Source organism: Solea solea, chromosome 20, assembly GCF_958295425.1.
Source record: "Solea solea chromosome 20, fSolSol10.1, whole genome shotgun sequence".
Lineage (NCBI taxonomy): Eukaryota > Metazoa > Chordata > Actinopteri > Pleuronectiformes > Soleidae > Solea > Solea solea.
The window spans coordinates 6,597,447-6,621,746 of NC_081153.1; the positions used below are offsets into that span (position 1 = coordinate 6,597,447).

General features: G+C 43.5%; 1 protein-coding gene across 3 annotated transcripts in view; it reads left to right on the forward strand.

The window, feature by feature from the left end:
* pvrl2l (PVR cell adhesion molecule related 2 like) overlaps positions 1-24,300 on the forward strand; it is a 308,638-nt gene that overhangs the window by 184,073 nt on the left and 100,265 nt on the right. Inside the window, exon 7 of one of the 3 annotated variants that reach the window (XM_058618947.1) lies at positions 6,599-10,217. The exons of the other annotated variants lie outside the window; for them this stretch is intronic. Coding sequence (XP_058474930.1) covers positions 6,599-7,230 — 632 coding nt within the window. The 3' untranslated portion in view covers positions 7,231-10,217. Of the gene's footprint in view, positions 1-6,598; positions 10,218-24,300 lie in introns of those variants that run through there. 3 annotated transcript variants of the gene reach the window in all.

The window sequence follows — 24,300 nt, forward strand, 5'->3', positions numbered from 1 at the left end:
TTCGGCACGACAACCGTGGCCTATTTTCTGTCCAACAATACTTTTGCCTTTTTGTCTGCTTTCTTTTTCTTTGGCAAACATTTTTGACCGTGATGTCGATCACGAACGTGGCACATAATCTTTTTTGTCAGTGCTAATCCCATTAGTGTTTTAGATTTGAGTTAAGTGATGTCAAAGCACGCGTTTTTTTTTTTTTTTTTTAATGAAACATCACATGGTGTCGTGTCAAACTCCATATGGGACGTTAAACTCAAATCCTGGAATACAGTTGACACTAATATCCGGTCACGTTGTTTGAGATGACGTTTTAATGGTCAAGTGTGTAACATTTTAGATGATTTATGGTCATTTATTGCTAATACGTTACCCATAAGTATGTTAGTAGAAATAAAAATAAAATAAAATAAATAAAAAAGAACCAGACCTGACCTTAGTGAAACAGACTCCCGCTCAAATATGACCGCAAAGGCACAGATATGATAACAATATTGATAATAATAATAACAATAATAATAATAATAATAATAATGATGATAATCTGAAGGATAACAGTAGGTTCCTCGCACGGCTTTGTACCCGGAGCCGTTTCGGGGACCTTGCCTATTTTGCATCAAGCCCGAATGGACACATTTACAAAATGAACGAAGAAGAACAACATCCTTTCTGACATGTGAAGGCCACCGTAGTCCGATGTGCTCGGTAAAGGGAGACGTGAGCGACTTGAGTCCTGCCGTTTCACCAGTAGATGTCACTGATTCTTACACACAAGACCCAGATACATCTGATGGATCTCCTGACTAGCTCAGACCAGGTTTGGTTAGTTTTCTTTCAGTCTCGGTTGAAAATCGGGCAGGATAAACGTGGCACAGACTGCAGTTTGACTGGAGGCGTCAGAAAACGGCTCACCAGAGGCAGTCATTTAGCATTTCTTTCCTGTGAGAGCAGCACGAGGCCACGTGAGATTATTTTTAATCCTGTCCTGCAACTCTTGGCAGAGTATTTCCTCTCAGGTTGAACTATTCCCTCGGGACGGTGTCTGAGTGAAGAAGTGGGTCTAACAGGGAAAATGTTAATTAATTAGAACAAAAGATGTCATTTCACTTCAACACCTTTCCCTGAATTACACACACACACACACAGACATTTGATTAAATTTGTAGCTTTAACTTTGCTATTGTGTTGTGTGCGTTCCATATTAATGTCATGGTAAATAAAGACACGTCCCACTTAAGATTCATTGAAGCGGATTGACTTTAATAAGCCACACTTTATTGAACTGGGAGTGCCTCATGTCTCATGTAATGAGTAAAATGTTGGCGAAAGATGAGTCGAGATGTAGTGGTGGAGATAAAAAGGTAAATAAAGGGCTTTAATAACATATATTTGTCTGATGACTTGACAAACTGTTTTAATAACAGCAGCCAATTACTGCTATAGGCGCTCTGTTGAAATGATCCACTTAGTCAAAGACGAGGCTGTGTGTGTGTGTGTGTGTGTGTGTGTGAGTGAGTGAGAGAGAGAAACCACACGAGAGTGGGCAAGTTTGAATTTCACTTCTTTCGCTTTTGTGCAAAGTGTTAAATGATGATTAGCCGGTTTTGGTTTCCCTCCGGCACTGCTTTAGCCATATAGAGCTAATGATAGCCGCACTTTTTCTTCATTCCTGGCTCGGTTGGTCTCCCCCTGCTTGCACTCGCTGAACCTTTTAACATTAAAGTTGCAGTTTTTCCTGAGGTGATGCTGTCTGTCGCTGTTAAACAGGGAGAAAGAGGAGGAGGAGGCTGGAGGAGAGGGGAGAGATACTGACTCCTGACTAAGTTTCTGTCCGGGATTGGATGGGAATTTCACCAAAGGGAATGTGTTTGATTGGCATTCCCTCCCCGTGTCACATGACTGCATAATGAGCATCGTTGGGAATCAAAAGACCAGAGTGAACGCACTCATTTCTTCTTCATCTTCTTTGTGTTTGACAGTGATGCAGATAACAGTCATTTCCAGGGCAAAGCGATGATGTGTTGTTAATGCTCTGGCTGTTATCGAGTTAATAGCCATGAATGTTTGACTCATTACTCAGCTCGACTCGACTCGACTCTGCTTGTTGTTTTTGCTTTTCCATTAGGGATAATACTTGGTGGTTTTTTTGGTACGTGCCTATCTGGTGAGGTTCCAAAAATATGACATTCGCGAGCGTTACAGCGAGCATACATGGCTGCTGTCGCCAAAAAACAACACACCGTGGGACGTCACAACAATGTGCAGATGTTGCGGCGTTTGGTGGCTGACGAGAGGATCCAGAGAGAGCTGGAAGGAACCTCTCTGTGTCGTTGGGGGTGAAAGGAAAAATGGGGGACAGAGGATTGGTGGGGGACAGAGAAAGGACAAGAGGGAGATGAGGTAGAGACAGAAGAAAGAGACCAGGAGCAGATACAAAACAATTGTAGCCGCTCTCACACTCACACCTACGGTCAGTTTGCCTAATTCCCCAAATTTGTATGTTTTTGGACGGCGGGAGGAAGCCGGAGAACCCCGGAGAAAACCCATGCACACACGGGGAGAACATGCAGTAGTGCTAGAACTGTTACAGGTGTGTGAAAAAAAAACAAATGCAGATTTCAAATGAACAAAAATAGACAAAACACATACTGAAAGAACATTGAAATGTGACATGAACTAGCAAATACACCAACAAACCAACACACTAAACCAGACCGAGAACTAAAAAAGTCTGTCAATGATGTCAATCAGCCTTTATTAGCTGGTTCTCTTCCTGAGTGTACCTGCTAATTTTACACTGAAAGAGGGTGAAGTGAGTCAGTGAGGAGGAAAAAAGTACTCCCATCAACCATCAATGATGAATACAGTATTCACGGCTGCGGCGCAAGGCTATTACTTTGTCGTGAGTGTAATCACAGATCGCTCTAACTGTGACACCGGGTCAACACAGTTTGGCCTTGAAACGTGGCACAGTGACAGCATGACATAGAAAACACTGCAGGGACGGAAGCGTCACACAAATCATGGACCACCTCCGTACTTTCCTTTCAGCAGTTAGACGAGACCAATCGCTCAGTGGCTGAGAATGAACGTCCCACACTCGCAATATGGTGATTGTGGGACCACACAATTAGCCACAAGACACACGTGACTATTCCCGCTTTAAAGATCAGTCTTCCTCTCTCACGTCGGGACTTTTGGAGATAAAACCAATCTGCTCGTGGACGTGACCCAAAATTTATTGAAGAATGAACATGCCAGCTTTAATGGACCTTTGTCGGAACAGTGCTGTTTATAGCCTGTACAGAATAATGAGGATTAAAGTACTTGATTAACAGGAAGGATGACAGCTACCAAAGACGGTCCACAAAGGTCCATTATTCAGCTGTCTCTTCTCAGACAGTTCATAAATAACACTGATACTGAAATTATAAATTGCACCGTAAATAACGCTTTGACCTGCACCCGGTGTTTCACACCATGTCCGGAAGTTAACAGAGAGAGAGGAAACTAGGACAGGGGAGAAGTTGGATTCCTCGTCTTTCATGCCTTCTGTCGCTTCACTGGGATATCGGCGGACACGTCCCCTAATTTAGACATCATATCCTGTCCCAGGAGCCGCGCCTCAGTCACCCAAATCCGACTGTCTCACCCCGGCGTAACCTCCTCGCGTTTCCCTGCGAGACCTGAGCAAAAGTGTTTGAAAGCAATCTGAGAGCTCTCACGATGACTCACTTATCATCCGCTCTTTTCTGTTTGTACCAAAAAACTTCACCGAGTTTTTGAATCCCCTCATCTTTCCTCAGTTTACCTCCTCCACATGTCCTTCTTTTCTGTATTCTTTTAAGCCTGATGTGGATTTGGAACCAGATACTGTTTTTTGCAGAGCCCAGACCTATTGAATTTCCATCAATCACTCAAAATTGCAATAGTTTTTTATTTGGCACAGTTTTTTTGGGGGTTTTAGGGTTTTTTTTTGCCTTTGTGGCAACAGAGCTCCAGGAAGAAGAAGAATAGAGAATAAAATGAACTTTTTAGTCGTATCAAACAGTCCTATCCAGGTAAACGCTTGGCATTGAGGCTTATTATAGGCTGCCATCATTGAGATACCTTGACATGAAAATATCCCACTACTGCAACCTGCTTTGATATGAAAGATCGCTGTATGCTGACCACATACAGACAAACATTTGAATATGTCTTGCACCATAACAATCATTAGACAACCTGACACACTGGAAATGTGTATCTGTCTGGAAATCTGAGATAATTAATTCACTTCCCCTGTTAGAAACCCCCTCAAAATGGACATTATATATAAATCAAAGCCACTCTTCTCCGGGGCCCCCTTGCAGACACGACACCCCCCGCTGGTTTTGTCATTGCCTCGCTGGCTCTGCCCCGGCTTGTAACCCCACACTGTGCTCATTTCAGCCAGGCTCAGATTGTTTGATTGGCGTTCACTGCTGTGTTTGCCAGGAGTGCTGGCAGCACCTCACTATTATTTGCATAAAACAGGACAGGGCTCTGATGTCCCTGCTGCTCCATGTTCCACTGGCCTTGCAGCACCCTAACGCCAAAAAAAAAAGAAGAAAAATCTGCATGTATTTATTTCAGAGGCAAAGGGAAATATTAGCTGGCCTTGTGTGATTCTGAACCATAGGCTCAACTCTTCTCCTCGGCTGGTTTGACACTCTTTTTAGCCCGTCATGAATTACTCATACATATCCTACACAGTCTGAGCTTGGCCTTCTACTCTCTCTCATGCTCCTGCAGAGAATCCTCTTTAAAATGTCTCGGCATGCATCTTGCTCCGCAGTGTGAACCTTTTACCTTTGTACGCTGCCAATCAGCGAGATCTGGACCCAGTACTCGTCGACAGCAGGTGCTCACTCGGGCCTCCGGTTTTGACTCGCTGACTGATAAGAGAGGTCTGGGGGCGGAGGATATGGAGGAAGGATAGGATAGAAGAATTGATTGAGTGAAAGAAGTGTAGGGTTTTGGCTCAGTCCCATTCTACTCCTCGTCCTTACCCCACCCCTCCATTCTGCACGTCCATGTGTAGGCATCGGATGTTCCGATCATAGACGTTATATAATAAAGGATGCAGTATTGAAGGAAGTAGGGCAGCAGTAGCAGTTAGCTTCCAGCTGTTTGCAAAAAGAACTCAATTTCAATGGAAGTCTATTAAAAAAAAAAAAACAGTAGTTGCAGGTCTTCTTCAAAAGATCATGATGTCAATTTTCTAAATGATAATCTCAAGAAAAGTAAAGCATTGGCACATGTGAGTGGACACTGATGTGCCTGGTTGCGGGTGACAGATCAAGGATTTCAAGGCTTCAAATTGGGAGTTTAAGACTATGTTCACATGGTTTTTATACAGCACTGTGAAGGACACTGGTTAGCAAGTTGTGAAGCAACTCTAGCCATACAAACAGATCTTGTTGGGATTGTCCGGTCCGCTTGTATATCCGGGTGTTGAAGGAATTTTCTGACATGTCTCTGCTTTGTTTTGGATGTGAAATATCTGACAAAAACCACGTCGCATCTGCTCAAAAGCTGCCGTATCCTGGTCTTGAATGGGTATCCCGTTATGTTTGGCTCGATTGTAGTCACTCCTCCTTGTAACTCTGTTACAGGACTTAGGGGGTTACAGTCTGGGTCCAAATGCTCACAGCCTCACTGGACCTGGAGTTTCCGTGGTACTCAGAGACAGAGAACCCAAGGTGTCACAAGTGAGCTGGAAGCACAAATAAAGTCAATGTGACTGTGTGTGCCTCAGTCTATGACAGGAGCACTGCTCAACTAACTCTAATTCCCTGACAGTGTTACCACTTACATTACAAGGCAACATGTTTCACAATCTCACATGTCCCAATGGTTAATGTGTAGGAGCAACAAAAACTACAGAATTGGAAGAACGTGTGTCTTTTCCCGAGCACATCTGTGTGCTAGTTTCCACTGACCCTCTTCAAATAACCCCGCTTCTGCCTTTCTATCCTCTGTGTCTGTTCTCTTGCGTTTGTGTATATGTGGCTCCGCTTGGCCGATTCCTCCAACCCATGCTGACGCTGTACACCCCTCTCATTTTTGTTTCAATCTCCGACTTGAAACAAGAGTGGAAAGGCAAACTTGGCTCACACCAACTATAGAACTAAGGATCGTGACACTGGTAGAGGCTTTACCCCAGCTGGCTGAGGGGGTGTGTGTGTGTGGGGGGGGGGGGGGGGGGGGATGCAGGGCAAAAAGACGCTGGAGTAGCAGCAGCAGCTGGACACATGTGTGAAAAGCAGAAATGTGATGAGCCTCTGCGAGAGAGAGTGAATGAGTCCCATTCAGCCTGATCCCAGCAATGACTGATTGCTCTCTTACCGAGGGATTACACTGAGGAGAACATGACCACACACTTAGAAGAAGACACTACTACTATCACTACAGCACACTCACAACAGAAGAATTGTGAACACCTCCTCCAAAAGAGTGAGCCAGACCTCCTTTTTTTAAAAAAACAACCAACACAGCCATCAACTCCTTCCTTTTTTTCTTTTCCTCCACCCATTTTTCCATCCCTCCTTCCAAACCCAACCCTCCATCCCCTCTGCAGAAGCCTTGGAGGATCCACTCAGCGTCGGCATGGTGGCGGGCGCCGTGATCGGCTCCCTCCTGGCGCTGTTGTTGGTTGTCACACTCGTCGGCGTGCTCCTGACCCGCAGCCGCCGGCAGCAGAGGCGCGGCTACCCCAGCAGCGGGGACTCCATAGCGACGGGCAGTGGCGGGAGCAACGGCGGCGACTACGGCAACAAAGCACGCCTGCTGTTCAGCGGCGGCACGGGCAACGGCGGGGGCGGCAAGAACGGCACGGCAGCGAACAACAACGGGCCCATGTACACGTACCGGGAAGGCTGCGACGCCACGGGGACGCTGACGGAAAAGGCCAACGACTTCCACCATCACCATCTCCACCTCTCCTCCACCGGCAACCCGTCCTCCGCCCACGACATCCTGCTCAGCGGCGAGATGGGCGAAGCCGAGCGGAGGAAGTTTGACCTGGATGACAGCATGGAAGAAGAAGAGGAGGAGCAGTACGACCGGTTTGGAGGCGGGGACATGCTGCCGCCCGCCTATCACATGCGCGGCGGTCCCAGCGGCAAAGAAGAGCTGGACGCGTACCTGGACGACGACATGGAGTCGCAGAGAGACGGCTCGGTCATTTCACGGACTGCCATTTATGTCTGAGTGATGAGAAAGAAAAGGAAAGGAGAAGAAGAGACAAGACAAGACAAGACGAGGGGCTGAAAATGGGGAGCGAGGATGTGGTGGAGGAAGCGAGGATTCAGATCCGGCCCAGTTCACCACAGAATAAATCAACATTGCCTCCATCAGCTGAACACTTACCTGCTTAACATTCATAAATAAATAAATATCAGTAACATCCTCTCTGCTTCAACTGTGGCAGCGTCATTTTATCAAAGAGGATTAAAAGAAGAGTGAAGTTCAGGAGTCGGAGAATGAGGTTGTGATGCCAAGCTAATGAATGGAAACGTTGGATAAATACGTCTTCAACTGCATCATGGAGCTGGATTTCTTCTTCTTCTTCTCTTTAGTGTATAAAAAGAAAATACAGCAGAGAACAAACGAACAGAAACCACAGCGACCGTCGCCGCGGCGCCGCTCAGCGCTACGTCCGTGTTCCTGCAGCTTTGCAAGTGTGTGTGTGTGTGTGTGTGTGTGGTTTGTCGCGCTGTGTGATGACGATGTTTGTGTTTTTATATATTTAAAAAAAAACAACGCAAACTAAGCTTCGAAACGAAAAAAACTGCCTTCCTGTTTGAAAGACTAACGAAAAGAAGTGGGCGTCTGAGACTGTTCAAAGCCGTGACTCGGCGTTTTCAGCTGAAACGAGGCGGCGGAAACAGACTTGTGCTAACGTGTGGCTGACTGTGGTGTCAATCTATCTGCAGTAAATATATATATTTATATATATATATACATATAAATGTGTATTGTGTCACTATAGCCCAGTTGTGATTGTTGTCGTTGTAGATGTCGTCGTTGTTGTTGTTATTATTGTTGCTATTGTTGTGTAAAAGTGTTGATGACGCACCGCAAGCCTTGGCAGTTTCACACAGTTCAACACTGAGTCACAAATGACTCGTTTAATGGGTAAAAAAAGATGTGCTTCTCTTTCTTTGTGACTCCATTCCTCCTCCTTTATTTCCTTTTTCCTCTGCCTTTCTTTTTTATTATTATTTCTGTTTCCGCACCGTTTGTGTATTTTCCTAACGCACAAATTCCACTCCTCCATTCTCTCGCTCTGTTTTTTTTTTTCCCCCTCCTTTATTTACATAATGGGCAGCTCAGATGAGTGCTATAATGACTGTGTGCAAGGGAGAAGAGGATGACTTCTCGTGTGTTTTCATGTTTCCGATCTGGGTCGCCGTATTCACGGCTTTGTCGGAGGCCGCTGCGTTTCATTTATTCATCTTCCCCGTGTCCCGCTGAATGCTCTTCAGGCTATGAGCGGGGATTCATCTTCCGCTCCGTGCTCCGATTGGACAGAGACACACAGTCCACACACACTTCAAGAGAGGACACAGGTGAAGCAGGTGAAATCCACATCACACACTCGCAGACTCTTTGTTCCCGCTGTTTGAGCTCCAAAGCTGCAGGTTAAAAATAGCAAAGAGCGACAAGGTGGAGCTTCTCTTTATCTTTAATGAGATCTTTCAGCAAACATTAAATATTGAGATAACAGCCTGTTTGTTGTTCGGTGATGATGCAAAACTGCATTTGAAGACAACGACGCAGCTTTTAATTTAGAGTTTAAATTCCGAGTTCAAATGTTTGTTTTTTTTTTGCAAGAGATGATTTTTATGATTCTGGAGCACAGTTGCCTTATTAGTTTCCACGTTTGTTCGACTCATCTTTTTTCTTTTTAGTCACTTTTGAATGATATCAACTTTTTATAAATTGTAATGGGATGAGGGTACAGGAAAAGTACACAGGACTCAGTTTGAGAGTGAAAGTAGCAAATTATAAATGTGCTTTTCAGTCTCAACACACACCCATGTACACCTGGCATTACAATGTTAGATGGAATTGGATTTCATGAACAGTCCGGTGCTAATGTGCCCCAAAACGCACCGAGGACTAAGTTTGGTGCGATTGGACAGACATATTAGTGACTGACTCGTCCATCATTGTTTGAATAGTTTGGGCCAAATTTAATTGTACATATGATCAACCTGTGAGGCAAAATTACAGTCCAGATCTTTGGAACCGCCCACAAAGAGCGTGTTGGGTGTGCGTGGACAGTGCCTGCGCACGCTGAACTTCCACCCCATCGGTCGGTGGAGTATCGTCAGTCGCAAAGGACAGTCATCCGACCCTGAACTGTTTTTGGTTTTCATGAACTGATTTGGATTCTGCGGCCGCCATTCGACACTCCTCTCCTGTTTTTCCTTTGAAAAAAGAAATTGGCTGTTTGTTGTCATAAATCTGTCTGTGCTTGTGGCACCTGCACACACTGCGTGAATGTATCTTCAATGACTGGATTGTGGGCTGGAGGTCCTCCAAAATATCTAGAGGACTGATGATGATCCAGATGGTCAAAGCACAGGTCAGGAGCCAGGGATAGGTTTCGTGATTCATTTATCAAACACGTATCTCTTGGAAATTGCATAAAATGAACATTAGGGGCCACAGAAATGTTGTATTGTGCTCATATTTGCTCTTTTCAGGATAGTTTGCCATCTGCTAACAGTGTTTCCTCAGGAACTGACTGAGAAGAAAGTGTTTCAATTACATTGAGCATAACATAACTGGGGTTTCACACAACTTGTACAACTTCAACAGCCTCTGTCTTTATTTGTGTATGTTATTGAAGGGTGTGAGAAAATGAATAAAATGAATTAAAGTAACATCCAGGGTAACATCAGTGTTTTGAAATTAGACACATTTTAGCGCCAAATGTAAACGGTTCTTAGTTGCTTTTGAAATGCAGTGTGTGTGTTTGTGTGTGTGTGTGTGTTTCGTGGCTTGAGTCATTTTACAGTCAGAAATACTGTGAGTAAAATCAAAAGTAAAACAGTGATAAAAAAAAAAGTTTTTTTGTCTAATCTTTGTCCGAGTCATTAAAAAAGAAAAATCACTTCTTAAGTATTTTTTGAAAATGTTGTACAGACACAAAGGGAAACATTAAAGAATGTAAACAGATCTGTTTACACACCTACAATCACGTCCATCTGGTATTTTAATGATTTCATTTGCTCATTTAACAGCTGTTATTGTTTTTATCGCAGCTTTCCAGACAACTTTGAAGTCCTACCTGAAATGCACTTGAATATAATGAGTTATTCAGATGTTTATGCTGTAAAGAAATCAGTTATATTTTCATCAGACATTCTAGTTTCATTTTAAAATGCACCGTGAGTGGACGCTGCCACGGCTGCACCACTTTCACTGCTACGTTTACACGGATTGTGTGAGTAGAGATAAAATACAGCGTATAATGTAAAGGCTTTCTACAAATTGAAACTGCCATTCAACGCGGGTGGTGATAATTTATTCATTTGAAAGTAGTGTCTGTTCTTATGAGACCTAAATAGTTTCCTATTCTACCCATAAAAATAAAGAGACGCAGAGAGTTTCCTCCCTCTCTGGCACATCCTCATCTACTGGGCCTGTTTGCTTCAGCTCACTGTTTCTCCAGGGTTTTCTCACATTGCCATAATTCACTTTTCTGTGATCACCACTTTGGCGCCTAATTAGCTCCAAAGTCTTGAAGCCTGCGCGCGTGCACCCTCGGCGAGAGAACTCGTCGTCACTCGTGATTTGTTTTGTTTTTTGCACAACCCATTTCCAACAAAAAAAAAAAAAAGACAATTCCCTGTGGAAAATCTGCTAATTAATTAAGCAGAGCCATTTCATTATGTCTGTGAGTGCCGTCCTCGCACACAGCTCCCATCCTCTCCACAGAAATGTGGAGCGTCGTGCGACTGCTCTGGGATATTTAGCTTCTCGACAGATGATGTTTTTGGAAACGTAGGTAGAACTACGCTCTAACATGTCCCTCAGTGTCAAACACGTCGCACCTGGAGTTTTCTCATTATACAACACTTTGGCTCACAATTCTTCATTTAAAACCTATGATGTGAAAATGTGATGTGTGCGCTGGCAGGAGCTGGGTAATCCTCAGGCGTGCACCTGGCATAAGTAAGGCACAGAGAAGAAAACCACAGAGATTATTTTTATTCATTCTTATTTGGGCCTACAGTGTGGCATCGTGGTCGCTTGAAACTGGAAATAACTGTGTTTTGGGGAGCAGTCGCCAAACCTGGATGATATTAGTTGTCACGTGACGTCCACATCAGCTTGTTTTCATAGTTGTACATAAAAACACCTTGAATTTGTACTTCAATAGAGGGTAAATGCAAATAAGTATAATGGATAAACAACAACCTTTCTCCACTTGGTGCAAGAAGCAACTATTCTTAAAACACACCAACCACCATGTATCCACAGCTACTGACGCTCGTTACTCCCGTGACCATACTGTGCCTTCCTCTCCTTCGGCGATGACAGAGGCACAAATGACCGTTTTGTTTCACATAATTGTTTAAAATGCGGTTACAATTCTGTGTAACTTGTAACCCTGTGTTACCACGTGTCTCATCCACATTTAAAATATCATACAGTTGAATCCGTCTGTGCCCTCAAACTCTCCCACTACATCACCAATAAAATACATCAGATACATAAAACAGCACATGTTACGGATTAGTTATGAAGTGCAACTATCTATGAACCTGCCCAATCAACGTGGTCGAGAACCAGGCCTGAGTGGAGTAATTAATAAGATTTAATGAGGCTTTTATGAAACACATCTGACCTCAAAACAAGTGCAAGTACAGACTTGATATCAGCAGTGACACTTTATTAGCTTGAGAGAGAGAAGTACTTCCTTTATGTCGAGGAAGTTTGCGAGACGCTTTAAATGGTCGTGCAGGTTGCATGAGTCCCGTCTTTGGGGGGGGTTAGGGTCCCCGGTAACTCCCCTCCTCCCCGCTGCTGTCGTGGGGCCCCCATGCTGAGCAGAGGACGCTCTCTAACGGGTCACTTGGCTCTGTCAGAGCGAACAAGGCTGGAATGCAGAGAGAGTGAGAGGAGGAGGATGCAGCAGCAGCAGTAGTGTGAGGGTGGTAGCTCACTGCTCTGTCTGGGGAATACCAAATAGGCTGGCGGGGGCTTCGCTTTTCACATCAGAGGCACCTCAAGTTAAAAATAAAAAAACAAAGAGAAAAGAGAAAGTGAAACCTCAGCCCCTGCTGCGAGCATGAGACGGGGGATTTTCTTTTAAACCACCTGAGACGGAGAACGTTTAAAACACCGTCACATTTGTTACATGTGGATCCCAATCGTTGTAAAGATGACACACACAGAACAATCATGTGTTCACACGTGAGTCCGAGTGCATAACAAAGTCACCATATCTCTCGCTCCATCTTGACCTAATGTAAACCAGTGTGAGAAGTACACGTGAGGAAGAGGAGGACGATGAGCGAGCAAAGGATCTTCTTGGGAAACGTCCGTCACTGACTTTGAATCGCTCTATATTAACACCGCTGTATTTTTAACGTTGGTCGAAAATGGGGTAACTTGGAAGAGCTGGATATATTCTCCGGTGGTCCTCGCCGCAGTTCCTGCTGCTGAGCTTTGACCTGCAAATAACAGCAGAAGACTGTAAACAGAAGAAGGAGACGGCTGTGAGAAAAACATGGCAAAATCCACACTGACGGAACTGATGCTGTATTACAGCTTGTATTATAAAAATGTCCATGTTAATGAACGTGAGGACACAGAGAGACACTGGTACCAACTAACGGTCATCTACGGTTGTTTTGGTCTGTGACGTAATAGGTCGCACGTCGCCATCTAGTGTAGTGGAGGTGGAAACAGTTCTTTCAATAGAGCAGTTCCCTCGCGGGACAAAGCTGGACGTACGCACAGTGTGTACGAATCCTCAGAGGAGATCGTTTTCTCGAGTTCCGCCCCCAAGCCACACCCCCCCCCCCTTTCAAAGGCTCTCCTGTCTCGCCCACTTCAGTGACACGTCTTTCTAATTGTTAGGAAATGTTGGGCAGATCTCCGGGGAGCTCGTGCGCTGGTGCAAGTGTATATTTTTTCCTATTCCCTCTTCCCTTTATTGCAGCTCGAGCACCCGATGAAAAGTGTTCTCTCCATGTTTAATTCAGCAGAAGGCATGAGAATGCTCCGCATTATTTCAGCGCTTCACTGTGAAGGAGAAGGAGGCCTATTAGTTTTTGAGCTCGGCTCTTTTTTTTTTTGCTAATCCAGTGAAAGTCGAGCCTATTCCAGAGCAGCTGAGACTCCAGCGGATGTGGATGAACTTTCCTCCTCCTCACACATGCTTAGAAGAGCTTTCATCCCACAGTGCTTTGTGACCAGCCTAGTTAAAGCAGAACCATCCTGTTTCCCTGCACTGTTCTGGGCTATACTTAGTGACGCAATTTGTCACAGCTTTTTATATTTTTTTGTTTCCGGTCCAGATTTGTTGCAGGTGTTATGTGTGTGTGTGTGTGTGTGTTCCTGGTTCTTGGGTGTCTCTGAATGTGCTGTATCAGCTGTAACCCTGAGTATCTCTGCACCATAACAGCACATACAGTACAAACAAGTGTGCTTGTAATGTAATGATCCACAGTCAATTATGAATTGATTTTTAGCAAAGGTTATTAAACAAGACGTATAGATCCTGAAACTGTGGACGAGGAGGCGTCAGTGAGCCGTAAGTCTGCATGCGGACTCTGAGCGCTCGAGGAATCGAGGGTTAGAGGTTTCGCACGTGTAGACATTATTTCTGAGTTCACTCGTGAAAGGTTTTCAAGCGCGGCATGTGGGAGCTCACATCTGTGACTCAAGTGTGGAGATGTTGTGGTTGCTAGTTTATTCTTTGTTTTTTTTTGGCCCCCACAAATCATACATTCTGAATTAGATCCTCAAAGCACAAATGGGATGGATGATGATTTCTTCTTTAATCCAAATAATAGCAGAAACTATACAATCTGTCCAGGATGAAACCAACAGCTCATTAGCAAACACTGTGTTCATGACCAGAGCTGTTGTGCACCCTATGTGTCCATAGCTGTTCTTGTGGTCGCTGTTAAAGGTCGTTTACCCGAGAGCTGCGTCATGATCAGTGTCCTGCTTATTCTTAATCAAGCTTCTCTTATTTGACTGCTCTTATATTATAAGAACAAAACCACACATCATCACAACACTGTGTTTTTAGTGTGCCACCTCATGGTTAAGATGTGGAAGTGGAAGGGACAAAGAGATGCAGTAACTAATGCTGCTTTTCCATTGTACAGTTGGAGCAGTACTCGACTCTACTCGGTTCGGGTATCAGGCGCGTCGTTTTCCATTACTTCATAGTACCTCCTCAGTGTGGGCGGAGTCGTCATCGCACCAAACTGCCATGGCGTTGTTTTATACGCGACACAAACACACTAACTAGTGACCTGAATCATTAGAATCAGTTGATAAACAAAGATTAGTTCGGTACTTCCTGTTCGACACAGTCACTGAACTCAAGTACGACTGAACGGGTTGTGATTCGGCTCTTTCGGCAGTGCTGTCGCTAAATACGCTAGACTCCTCTGTTAAATGTCACGATTTTAGACATTTCCTTGATAAATGTTGGAAATTAACACATGATTTCAGGATTTTTAAGACTTTTTAATTGATCTACAGTTCGTTATTAGTTTCTTTTGATTCTTGTGTCGTGCTCATGACACTCTCTGACCAATCGGAGGACGGCAGTCTGTGGACGTCACATTTTAGTATCGGCTCACCTGGCTTTGAACCTCACTACTAAAGAAAGCACCAGGTACTGTCGAGTTGAGTCGAGCCGAGTAGTAGTAGTAGAACTGTCTAATGGGAAAGTGCCATAAGTACCATTGAATACATCAATACACTTGGTGAGGTGTGTGCATGATTGTGAGTGTGTGTATTTGCCTGGGAACTCCAAAGATGTGATCAGAGCAAATGTGTTGGTTGATATATTGAAATGGATTGATATTGTGAAGTCTTGAGTCAGTATTTATGCTTCAGGAAGGTTAGTGGAAGAAAAGAAAACCCATAATAGACAGTTGATGAATGATTTTCTCCTAATTGCTTTGGATCAAGAGTCATGCAGTTCCATTACGCTGAAAAATGAGTTATCGTTTTTCAGCACAAACCTCCCCCAGATGGTGTCATATTTGTTCCACCGTTACACTCTGCAGTCAGTCTCAGCATCACAAGGTTTGACAAGACGACACATGTCTGATCCAAATAGCTGGTAAAGAGCAGTCTTACACTGCTGGTTCACCTTCTACACTCTTGCTTTTTCGAGTTGTAATGAAAAGACACTCAGACAGTTTCCAGCTCCACTTCCATTATCAAGAAAACTCCTCTTGATTGTGTTCCCTTTTTTTCCCCCAACCTTCATCTGTGACACCGTGCTCCGTCTTCTCATCAGGTTGTGTCGAGGTTTTTTTTTTCTTCCTCTGTCATATTAAGAATAAGAAATGAAACGCACCGACTCACTTAAGAATCCTCAAGCACGTCTTTAATCAACTGGATCTGCCGAGGCCTTTATATTAGCTGACCTCTGCGAGGTCACCACTTTATTAACTTGATTCGGAATTAATGTGATATTGTTGGACTTGCCTTGACGCTGCGAGATGGTGGACGTGGATGGGGACCTCGACAGTGATGTTCAGACAAAGGCGATTATTCAGGGACGTGGAGACTTTAATTTCCTCCCGCCTTGATGACTCCACTTCATTTGTATTTCCCCTCACCGAATTGTAGCATCGGTGTTGCTTTTCAAACTCAAAATGAAAGTGCGGCTTTAATATCTATTCAAGATTAACAAAGATTAACAAACAAGGCGTCACGGAGCTCAGTGTGTTTCGATTGTTGGCATCTGCACGAGGCAAAAAGAAAAGGAAATGTTACCAAACCGATATCGAGGAAATTCAAAAACGGAGGACTCGCGGTCTTTCACCCCTATGTCAAGCGTGACCCTCATGTGGAGGATAAAGCAGTAGAAGACGGATGGATGGACACCAGAAAGCAGAGAAATAGAGCTTTGCACGCATATACTTGTCATTACGGTAGAATCTGAAGACTTCCGTGCAACGACCGTCCAATCACAGATTCACCAGCACCAGATATTGAAAGTGAAAGTTATCTTGGAAGACGTCGCAGAAGCACTCGCTCATTTTTGACAACACAACAGTCATAAAATCAATATAAATCCAGGTCATAAGAGGGTTAATGAATCATTGCAGTCAAACTGAGGATGTCACACCTCCTCCGTTATTGACTGTCGATTATCTTGAGGAAACGTGGAACATTGACAGCAACACAGTGTTGGATAAAAGATAGATAAATGCTCACTGATGAAGTGAAGCAAACATCTTCCTCGTGTTCAGTGAGGAGTCTGCAGATATTGCCCCAGTGGGGCGTTATTATTGTAGGTCATTTCATCTCGTGTGATTATTTTCTCTGGTAATTGACAACATTTTTCAGCAACTTCAGTCTCCCCGAGCTCGTAATCTGCTTGATGCATTTTCTCCCTCCCGGCTTTCAGCGACTCAGAAATTCGGAGGATTTTCACACATGATGAAAGTTATTTGCTCTGTGGCAGCAGAACACGTTGTTGAGACACTCCTGCGGGTGAAAGTGCACTCACCTCAACACGTTTAAGGCTGATCACCTCAGATGCCTGACCCGACATGGAAGACGCCATTCAATGAAAATCTGTGGCTTTGTTCGTGGGTTTCGGTGCGAGGGAATGAAGTGAAATAAAAATTCTTCAACTTGAATAGATATGGGAGTAACGTGTGAACCAAGCGCGGGCCACAGTCCCATTCACACTGAAATGTGAAACTTCATACGTCAAGTGTCCATGGTTACCATTTTCTTTTTTGTCTCTTTTTTTGACTAAAACATGAGCGCAGAATATCACGGCGCTCACGTTCTGTACGTCTTCAAATCATCCTTGCTCACCACGGAGGAAATGGATGTATGTATATATATATATATATATATATATATATATATATATATATATATATATACATGTATATTACAATCAAATGTTCTTTATGAATTTCCAAACTGTTAAGATGAGTTGTCACCATTATCCTTTTGTCACCGCTCAGACTTGGTGGTGTGACATTCAAAATTGTGACAATAAAATCGTGATAAATCCTAAACATCTCAATGGAAACACATGGAAAATAGTATCAGCAAGTGTATGACAGCGTTTGTCTGAATGAATCTAAAATATGTTGAAAGACTTGAGGACATTAGGGACTAGTATAGGGACAGATTTCACATCCATCCGTCCTGTGATAGAAGGAGAAGGATGATTTCCTCAGTTTAAACCAAACTGATGCTCATTTATTGGAAGTTTAACCTCTAAACAATCAAAGCTGCATGGAAACAAGTGAGGTTATCGTCCCTCCGCGGGGTGGATTTTCTTTGCTTCCCCTCTTCTTCCAATGAGAATCTGCCTGTTTTGACTGAATACAGATGATACCATTTACACAAAATACAGTGGAAAGCCTTATCTTTGTTGGACGGCGGCCCGGTGTCCGTGTTCCCCGCTTCCTCTGAGAGTGAAAACCACAAAAAAAGTCCTTTCCTTAAACAGATTCAATACCAAGTCTGCTGAGGAATCCCTTTGCCACTTTGACATAATAGACAACAAAAGAACAGGGTTAGGTTTTTTTATACACATACATATATATATATATATATGTGTATTGACTAAGGAGTAAAATCCAGGATTAAATCCCAAACTGCAGCAGGGACTGTGTGTGTGTGCAGACCTCGCTTGATTTTATGGACTCGTTATACGTGGCTGAAATTGACAACCGAGCAAGTTGTCAATAAACGGTGAGTCAGAGCCTTTCAGAGCAGTGCTGTGGCTTCATTTCAAAACGTGTCTGACAGATACCACAGCTACTTCTTTGAGACTGTAAAAGAAGAAGCTTCTGCTGTAGCTTCTGTAGAAGTCGTATCCGATGATCAAAGTCTCATTTTGCGACTGGAGCTCAGAGAACTCTATCAGATATACATTTCTTATAAGCCGAGATAAGCAGAGATCCAAATCCATGCGTAGGTGTCAGATTTTGTCACTTTTTTTCTTCGCTCATGTTTTCACCTTCTTTATCAGAACTGTACATATGATAAAAAAAATCCCCATCCATCACATCAGCACTGATAAACAGCCCAATATTAGTTTGCTGTGGTAGTTTTCCCTCCTGGGGAAAAGTGAGAGGAATGAGGTTTTTGGTCCTATGCAACAAAGGCAGATCACTCTGTGGGTGCGGGGGAGAAAATAATCAGCAAAGCATGGCCATGTGTGTTACTATGCCAACACAAGGCAGGAAAGGCACATTCTGTCACAAAAATACAGATTACGTTTGACATTTTGGTCTATTAAGCTCTCAGCCAACGATGCACAGATGTTCTTAAGTGTCTACGGAAGGTACCGAGAGGGTTTAGCGGCAAACGATAGAATTTACTGAAAACCACATGATGCTTGAATTCAAAATTTCATTTTAGGCCATGTTGGATCCGCAACGACTAAAACTACTACTTTCACACCTGCTGCCCAGTTTGAGCAGCAGGTGAGGCAGCGAGCTATCATGTTGCTCTGTGCATGAGACGAATGCAGCTGTGCGGAAAAAGACGGTGGAGAGCGAGAGACTACGAGGCGCTGCTGTGGTTACGGAGACGCCGAGCGAGGATTTCAAAGTTTTATTGGTTTCACTTCTTGCTACTGTCAGTGAACCGACACCCAGTTGGGATGAGCTTTCACGCCGGCCAAAACAATGCGGACTGGCCTGGATTTATTTGTGATTTTATGGCTGTAGAACTGTCAAAAGAAATGTTCAATAAATGAGTTCTTCTGTCCCTTCGTCCAAGATAACTTTCACTTCTATATCTGGCAGATATTCAACCGTGTAGGAATTTACGGTACAGAGAAGCGAACGTCACAAACGTGTGACGCGCTAGTGAATCTTGGACGGTCGTTCCACGGAAGTCCTGAGGTTCTACCGTAAAGACAAGTATATGAGCACAAAGCTTTATTTCTCTGATTTCCGGTATCCATCCATCAGTCCATCCGTCCGTCTTCTACTGCTTTATCCTCCACATGCGAGTCGCACGGGGGGTGCTGTGCCAATCTCAGCTGACACCCTGTCCAGTCCATAGTTTTTACATTTTCTAGATATCATAAATGGTCTAGGGTTTACGGTAATGAGAAGTGCGCATGCCAAATCTATTAATGTAATATTCAGCAGGAAGTGAGCGAGTGCATTTAACATGTAGTGAAAATTAGGTGTGTCACAGAAACAAAGGGCTCGGCGACCCCGCTGTTAGTGTTTCGCACGTCTGTTTGCATCAGTGCGTGAAGGAGCGTGTTGCGTTTACATTTGCAGGTGTTGATTATTGTGTGTTCCGTAGGTGAGGTGACGCTCACTTCAGCGCTTCTGGCTGCAGGAGTGGAAAAAAAGGCTCACATTGTTTTGGTGTGAGCGAGCGATGCTGTGTGCGAGTCTGTGGTTTTATTATGGAGACGTAAACTTGTGTTCACCCCTGAAGCAGAAGACATGCAGGTTCACCTGCTGGAGTGTGTGTTTGTGTGTGTTTGTGTGTGTTCAGCATGTGAACACATATATATATATACTGTTTTACTTCAGGGAGCACACGCGGCTGCTGAGTTTTATTGTGAGTTTGGAAACGGCTGGTGTCTGTTAGCTTAAAAGCTCTTAAAGCTTTGGAGATTATAGGATGCAGCGGCAATTAATAAAGTTTCTTGCAGACATAGTATATTTGTTACAGTTTCCCCCAGTGATTTCACGCACCGTGGCGACAATGACAACAGAGAGAAACACGAGGGAAAAGAAGCTTTCTAATACAAAAACAAAATCACAATTTCAAACTGCCAACATAAGTTGACCTTTCTCATTGTTTAGTGTTAGATTTTTTGAGTCATTTGTAGCCAAAAAATGTGTTTCATGGAGTCATGTTGCACAGCCATTTTTCCACTGACAGGGTTCCCAATGAGTCCTTGAAATCCTTTGGGAATTTGAAAACCAATTTTCAAGGCCCTTGAAAGTTTTTTGAATGGACATATAGACAACGCTCATTGAAAATGCTTGAAGTTGTAATTACTCGCCATGTTGTGGACACTGTGTCCACCGTCTCTCTCCGCCGTTGATGTGAGATTCCACGCAGAATAATGAGCGAGTAAAGTTGAGCAAGTGACGACGGGATGCCTGGGAAAGGATCATTCCAAGATCTCTGTCTCACCAAAGAAAATGACCAAGATCCCAGAAAGGACAATCACTTGTCCAGATGCAGAGCGTGCTGCAAACTGATAATCTTTATCAGCACATTCAGTTCTTGAAGTTAAGGAAATTGGTCCTGGAAGGTCCTTGGAAAGCTTGAATTTGATGTCAACCAAGTTTTTCTGTGCTAAACACTTTTCATCTTTTAAGATGAGCTTGGGACTCTTACCTTAAGATAATCATCTTAAGCACCTCTGACGCTGCACTTGCTTTACTCTTTTCTATTTTTCCCCCCACGTTCTCAATCATTTGGGCGATAAAAACTGATCGTCGTCGACGAGATGACCCTAATGAAGCTCAGTGCTCCAGTCTGCAGTGTTTGCACGGGCGAGTGTTCGCTCTGCGTTTGAGAGACTCTGCAAACTCAACTATTACGTGTCTGCAGCGGTGATGGAGTGCTGTAAAACAACCACGGACAGCAGCTTTAAGAATCATTTGCAAGCCCACCAGGAGACGCTGCCGCTGAGTGCTCGAGATAAGATGGGATGGAGTGCAAAGTACTCTAAATGGCTTTGTGATGGATAAAGGCAACATAATAGCTGGTTGATTTTGTACTTTTCAGCGGAGCATTAACGGCAAAATGAGGTCCACTTTTAAATGAGAGCATATATTAAGAGAGAGAGACTTTAAAGTAAAAAAAAAAACAACAACAAAATGTTGGCCTTAGAAATGTGAGGTCAGCAATCACTCAATTTAGATTTAATGCTGAATGGCTGTTTGTGTGTGTTTATATAATATCCACTGTGGGTATGAGCATCCACTGAATGTGGCTTCTAGCAACTACTTCGGAATATGAACAGACACATACAGAAAAGTAGCCGTATAATAAGCAGGGGATTAAAGTACGGCGATGTAGAAGCGGCAGAGTCACATCTGTCACAGTTCAACCAGATGAACTTGAGTCTCATTTATTCCATGGCCTAAAGACAGAGGCTCACTTTCTCCCCGCATGGTAGGATTTGGAGGATCTGTGATATATCGGGTTTTATTGCTTTTATTAAGACTCGCGCAAAGTCACAGTGGAACATATTAAAGAAGGAGATGGATTCACGTCGTATGCTCCCCCACCTCCTTCCCCGGCTCCTCTCTGCCGACACGCAACATATTATAAACACAATTATTAGCTTAATAAGTGGAATTCCACAATTGCTTTTCAATTCTAAAGAAAATGTCTTAAAGTTTTTGACAAAAACAAAGATTTAGTTCGTACTTAAATATTCACAATAACCCTCCCAAACAAATATTCTGGCCACAGGGGATCATTTGTGTTTACGCACAAGTAAACACAACCTGCACAAAGACAAATGCTGTCCTGCCGTTCTGATTGGTGTCATGGAAATGGCGGAATATTAAAGCTGATTGCCGACAATTCCAGACAATTTTTATTGCACACGATGGGAAAATAGTTTTTTTTTTTGGGCTCCACATAAAAACACGACATAAAAACAGCAATTTTAAAAGAAAAGGAAGACAGTAAAAACTGCAAAGTTCAATTCCACAAAATTTAATCCAGTTTGTCTATTTCATAGTTAGGTTAGGTTTTTAACCGGTTAGGCGGTCGTTTAATTTGTAATACCTTTTTAAAAATAAATGTACAACCAAACTTCATCGTGCTTGAAACCATGTGTCTGACATTGTGGTGCTAAAAACCGAAAATAGGAAATATTAAGGGATAACTGTCCAAGTGGACTGGTTTTTCTGTCACTCATGGCGAGTGTGACCTTAAAATGTACAAATGATTCATCTAAAACAGGCACAAGTCTCAGTATGACATAACCAAAGAGCAGAGTATTTTGATTAAAATGAAAGCACTTTGAGATAAGTTTACCATTAAGCGAGTAGAAAATTGTCTCCTTTTTTCCTTGTGTCTTGCAAGATGATGTGGACTGATTTGCTGTGAAGTGACTATAAAGCCCTCAGCCATTACTCTGCCTCTCTCCCTCTCTCCCTCTCTCCCTCCAGTGGGAATAAAGCGAATACAAAAAGATAATTGAAAAAGTTTTCAATTAATAAAGTCACCCCGAGTCTGCAGCCGCAGCCTCCGCCGCTGCCTCGTGGTGACACATCCTCTCTCGCCCTCTCTGCCCAATCCACCGACTCAAATCTCACTTCTAATTTCACTGCCAGCTGTTTCATTCATCCAGGTTCCGCGCAGAGAGTGAAGGAGGAGGAGAAAAATAACAAACAACAAAGGGAAATGAAGGAATAAAGATGATCTACATTAAACATAATTGGAAGCTTCTCCCGCCACTTACTGTGTGAGAATGGCTGTCCTATCTTCCCTCTTCTTCTTCTAAATCAAGAAAAGGGAGATTGTTTTTTGCCTTCTTGGACAGATTCATCTGCACGAGTGCATTCAGATGTGATGATATTAAAGGCATTTTATCATTTGTACTTCTGGAGTGTACGCTGTGTGGCAAATACCTTCCAGTGCAGTCTAGTGCAAGGCTAGACCGGTCCCAAAAACTCACGTATCACGTATGCAATGGAAATAGATACAATCGGCATTCACTCCTGGGTCAAATGACTCTGCAGCAGACGCAGCAGGTTTTTTTAGTTTTTTTTATCAGGCCCAGCTCCAGTTGGCAGCAGTGTAAACATCACACCTGGTTTATCAGCATGGAGCACTTTATTTTTCAGCCAGTACCCTTTTGCAGTGTGACATTATGATACTCAACTTTCAAGTGGCGATCTAAAATCGTGCCATTTACTGTATGTTAGTGCTCCGCTTGGTGCTTTCAAGGGAAAGCTACCAATTGCCTTTTATCGCAGGTTGACCTGTGATTTAAAAAAGAAAACACACAAATACACCCACATAAGGGTTATTGGTAATGGAACGAGACTGTGATGCTATTTCAATGAATGAGCACAAAGCCATAGCTCTACTTTTACTTGTGAAGGAAAATGTCTTTTTTAACTGAGACCAATTGTTTTTGCGGCTCAATCTAAAGACAAGACGCCTTCATCTCTGCCGTCTCCCCTGTTGATTGTCCTTGGCGCCTCCCACCACAGCACTTGAACAAACAGACTCATGCAGTGTTGAAGTGAGAGGTGGACAGGTGGATCAGTGTAGCGTCAACGGTTTGGAATTCAAGAATTGTGCCAGTCTTTTGTGGACAAAAAGGAGCGAAGGTGCGTGACAGCTCAGTTGTCTCTTATTATCAGTCCATGTCATTTCTGCTTTCTGCTCACCTATGGCCGCAAACGTTGGGTTAGCACCTGAAATGAGTTTTCTTTGTATGTCGTCTGGTCTTAGCCTGAGGTAGGTCTTGCTTTTCATTTTCAGTTTAGAGCCTCATACGGTTCACTGCAAAACAGACAACTGATCAGAATTTTTCTATTTTTTTCTACCCATTTCAAAGTAAAGGCCGGAGTGTTTTGATGACCTGAATCAATCAAGGCTTTAGCGATAGTTTGGACATCTGGGATCAGGGAGTAGGAGAGAAACAGCTGAGGTGGTTTGGGCGTCTGATCAGTTTATCGTTGAGGAACTAAGCAGAGAAGGTTTTCAGGGTTCCCGTTTCTGAAAAGAGGCCTTTGGACTAACCCGTAGGTTGTTGAGGGATTACCTATCTCTATCTCAGGAGGTTGAAAATGTGGTGCGAAGAAAAGGGATGTTGGTAAGACTTTGCTTAGCCTGGATTTATTTAATCCTGTTCTATTGGCTGGATATCCTATCCTCCTTCGTCGAAGTTCATTCATCTGTCTCAGATCAGTTGACCCTCAACCGAATGTTTGCGCCAATGGAACATTGGGATACATGTCTGAGTAGAGCGAGTGGAGAGTTTGGTACGGCACTCCATTTTTCAGTACCCTTCCCTTGGGGTACCAGAGTAATGGTACGCCGACAGAAAAGTGTCACTCCCTTGTGACT